Below are 2,534 nucleotides of genomic sequence, written 5' to 3'. Positions count from 1 at the left end.
ACTACAGAAGGTGTGTCAGTGGGATTCAGGAGGTCCTCGAAGTATTCCTTCCACCGCCCGACTATACCGCTTGGTCTGTCGATACCTGTCAGCTGCCTCCGGAGTCCCACAGGCTAACCAAGCCCAATAGGACTCTTTCTTCAGCTTGATGGCTCCCTTCACCTCCGGTGACCACCATCTGGTTCGGGGGTTACCACCACGACAGGCACCAACCACCTTGCAGCCACAGCTCTGAGCAGCAGCCTCAACAATGGAGGTGCGGAACATGGTCCATTCGGACTCAATGTCCTCAGCCTCCATGGGAATGCTGTTGAAGTTCTGCCGGAGGTGGGAGTTGAAGATCTCCCGGACTGGGGCTTCTGCCAGGCGTTCCCAGCGCACCCTCACAATACGTTTAGGTACACCAGGTCTGTCCAGCATCTTCCCCCGCCACCTGATCCAACTCACCACCAGGTGGTGATCAGTTGACAGCTCAGCTCCTCTCTTCACCCGAGTGTCCAAAACACACGGCCGCAGATCTGATGATACGATTACAAAATCGATCATCGACCTGCGACCTAGGGTGTCGCCGCCTCTCACCGAGGGCAACTCCAGACTGGAACAGAGTCCAGCCCTTTTTTCTACATCACATGCGTTGACATTTTGTCCTCACTTGTTTCTGTTTTAGATTCATGTTCACATTTTTTGTGGTATTTTTGAGTTTCTGTTCCTGTTTGGATTTTATGGGTCTGGACTCCTCAGTGTTTCCTTGTCTTTATTCCCGCTGTCTTGTCTGTGGCATTTTTTTCAGTGTTGATCACTTACTAACAGCTGATTTGTAGAGCTTACTGTGTAACCCATGTAAGTGGCTGATGCTGTTACCAGCATTCATGCCTTTGTGTGGTATTTTATGTGTTAATTACGTAGAGGTTGTATCCTGGGGTTTTATATATGGTCCTGGCCATGATAGAAACAGATAAAATGCTGGGGCTTTTTTCACTCCAGGGTTACTCATTTGGTTGTGGTCAGTTTGTTTTTCAGATTTCACATTTGTCCACTTCTTTGTCCCTCACGTCTGTTCCAATAGTTTCTGCAATCTCCCTCTGATCTCGAGGCTATGACTGTTATTCTCTCACTGATAGTCACAGGCTGGTGCCTGCCAGGTTACCGTGTAGGGTTTCAGAGAAGTTTCTAGTCATGATGTATCTACAGCTTAGTATATATACACAGTAGTATATATCCACTGTAAGCCGCTGTTTGCACACTTATTTTATATTATTTTTTTAAATAATCCTGTGAAATTTTTTAAACATTTAGATATTAATCTTATTTGCATTTTTTTATGTGACTAAATATATTTGTCTTCATCTTGGAGACTGTTTTTTTTCAGTTTTTCAACTTAGAGGCAACACTGGAAGGCACTGCCCACTTCCCCTCTGAGTGAGCAAAAAAGAATAATAAATAAATAAAGATAAATTTAACTTGTGGCTCTCAAGAACACACTATCTTTCCTGTCAGTGGTTCATCATAATGCCTGCTTGTAGACAACCTCTGGGTTTGGTCTTGGCCACCATCGACTTTCTGGGGAGCATCATAACCTGTGTTTTTCCTGCATGGAAATTCACAAAATTCATTGGTGTCGACATCATTACTGCTCAGACGATCTGGGAGGGTATTTGGATGAACTGTGTGACCCAGAGTACAGGCCAGATGCAGTGTAAAGTCTACAATTCTCTGCTGTACTTACCTCACGACCTGCAGGCTGCCAGAGCGCTCACTGTCATCTCCATTGTCTTCGGGTTCTTGGGAATGCTGCTTGGTACTGTTGGAGGCAAATGCACCAACTGTGTGCGGAATGAAAGGCAAAAGAGCAAAGTGACTCTAGCTTCTGGAATCATCTTCATCACTGGAGGCATCTTTGTGCTCATACCAGTCTGCTGGGTTGCCAACACAATCATTAGTGATTTTAAGAATCCTATCCTAACCAGTGCTCAGAAGAGGGAGCTGGGCATGTCGCTCTACATCGGCTGGGCTTCTGCAGGACTGCTCTTACTGGGAGGAGGCCTCCTCTGCTCCTCCTGTCCCCTCAAGGATGAGACTGAATGTGAGGTTAAGTACTCCAAGGCTCACTTCAAGGCCTCTGTTTCCAAGGCCTAGCTATCCAGCAGTGTACGTATCTGCTTCATGAACGTTTCACCGACTGTTTGTGCCTTACATGAGCAGAATAACAATATGTTAAAAATGATTAAAATAATTAAAAAGTGCAAAGTTTAAACTTTTCTTTTTGTCTTCAAAACAACTGTACACTACATGTGCAGTATTTTGAATCTCAATATTTTACACCTATTTTATTAACAGTTATATTTGTTTTTTTTTTTTATATGGTTGTTTATTACACCAACACAATTTTTTTTTTCCTGGCCTCTGTGTAATTCAAAATATGTATATTTTAACTTGCATGCAATCTAGCTTTTAAGTCTAGGCCTGATCTTTGACTATCATTTTTAATAGTTTTCTTCAAAATATGTTTCATTTTCTTTTCCTCTTTTTCCTCT

At 43.4% G+C, this 2,534-nt stretch overlaps 1 protein-coding gene across 1 annotated transcript; it reads left to right on the top strand.

The window, feature by feature from the left end:
- The first annotated feature begins 1,509 nt into the window (after positions 1 to 1,509).
- Positions 1,510 to 2,239, top strand: LOC115777932 (claudin-4-like). Its single transcript, XM_030725950.1, has one exon. The coding sequence runs from the start codon at positions 1,510 to 1,512 to the stop codon at positions 2,134 to 2,136; it is 627 nt and encodes a 208-aa protein (XP_030581810.1). The 3' UTR covers positions 2,137 to 2,239.
- The last annotated feature ends 295 nt before the right edge of the window (positions 2,240 to 2,534 follow it).

Source organism: Archocentrus centrarchus, unplaced genomic scaffold (genome assembly GCF_007364275.1).
Source record: "Archocentrus centrarchus isolate MPI-CPG fArcCen1 unplaced genomic scaffold, fArcCen1 scaffold_87_ctg1, whole genome shotgun sequence".
Classification (NCBI taxonomy): domain Eukaryota; kingdom Metazoa; phylum Chordata; class Actinopteri; order Cichliformes; family Cichlidae; genus Archocentrus; species Archocentrus centrarchus.
This window is presented reverse-complemented; position numbering and strand designations above follow the sequence as displayed.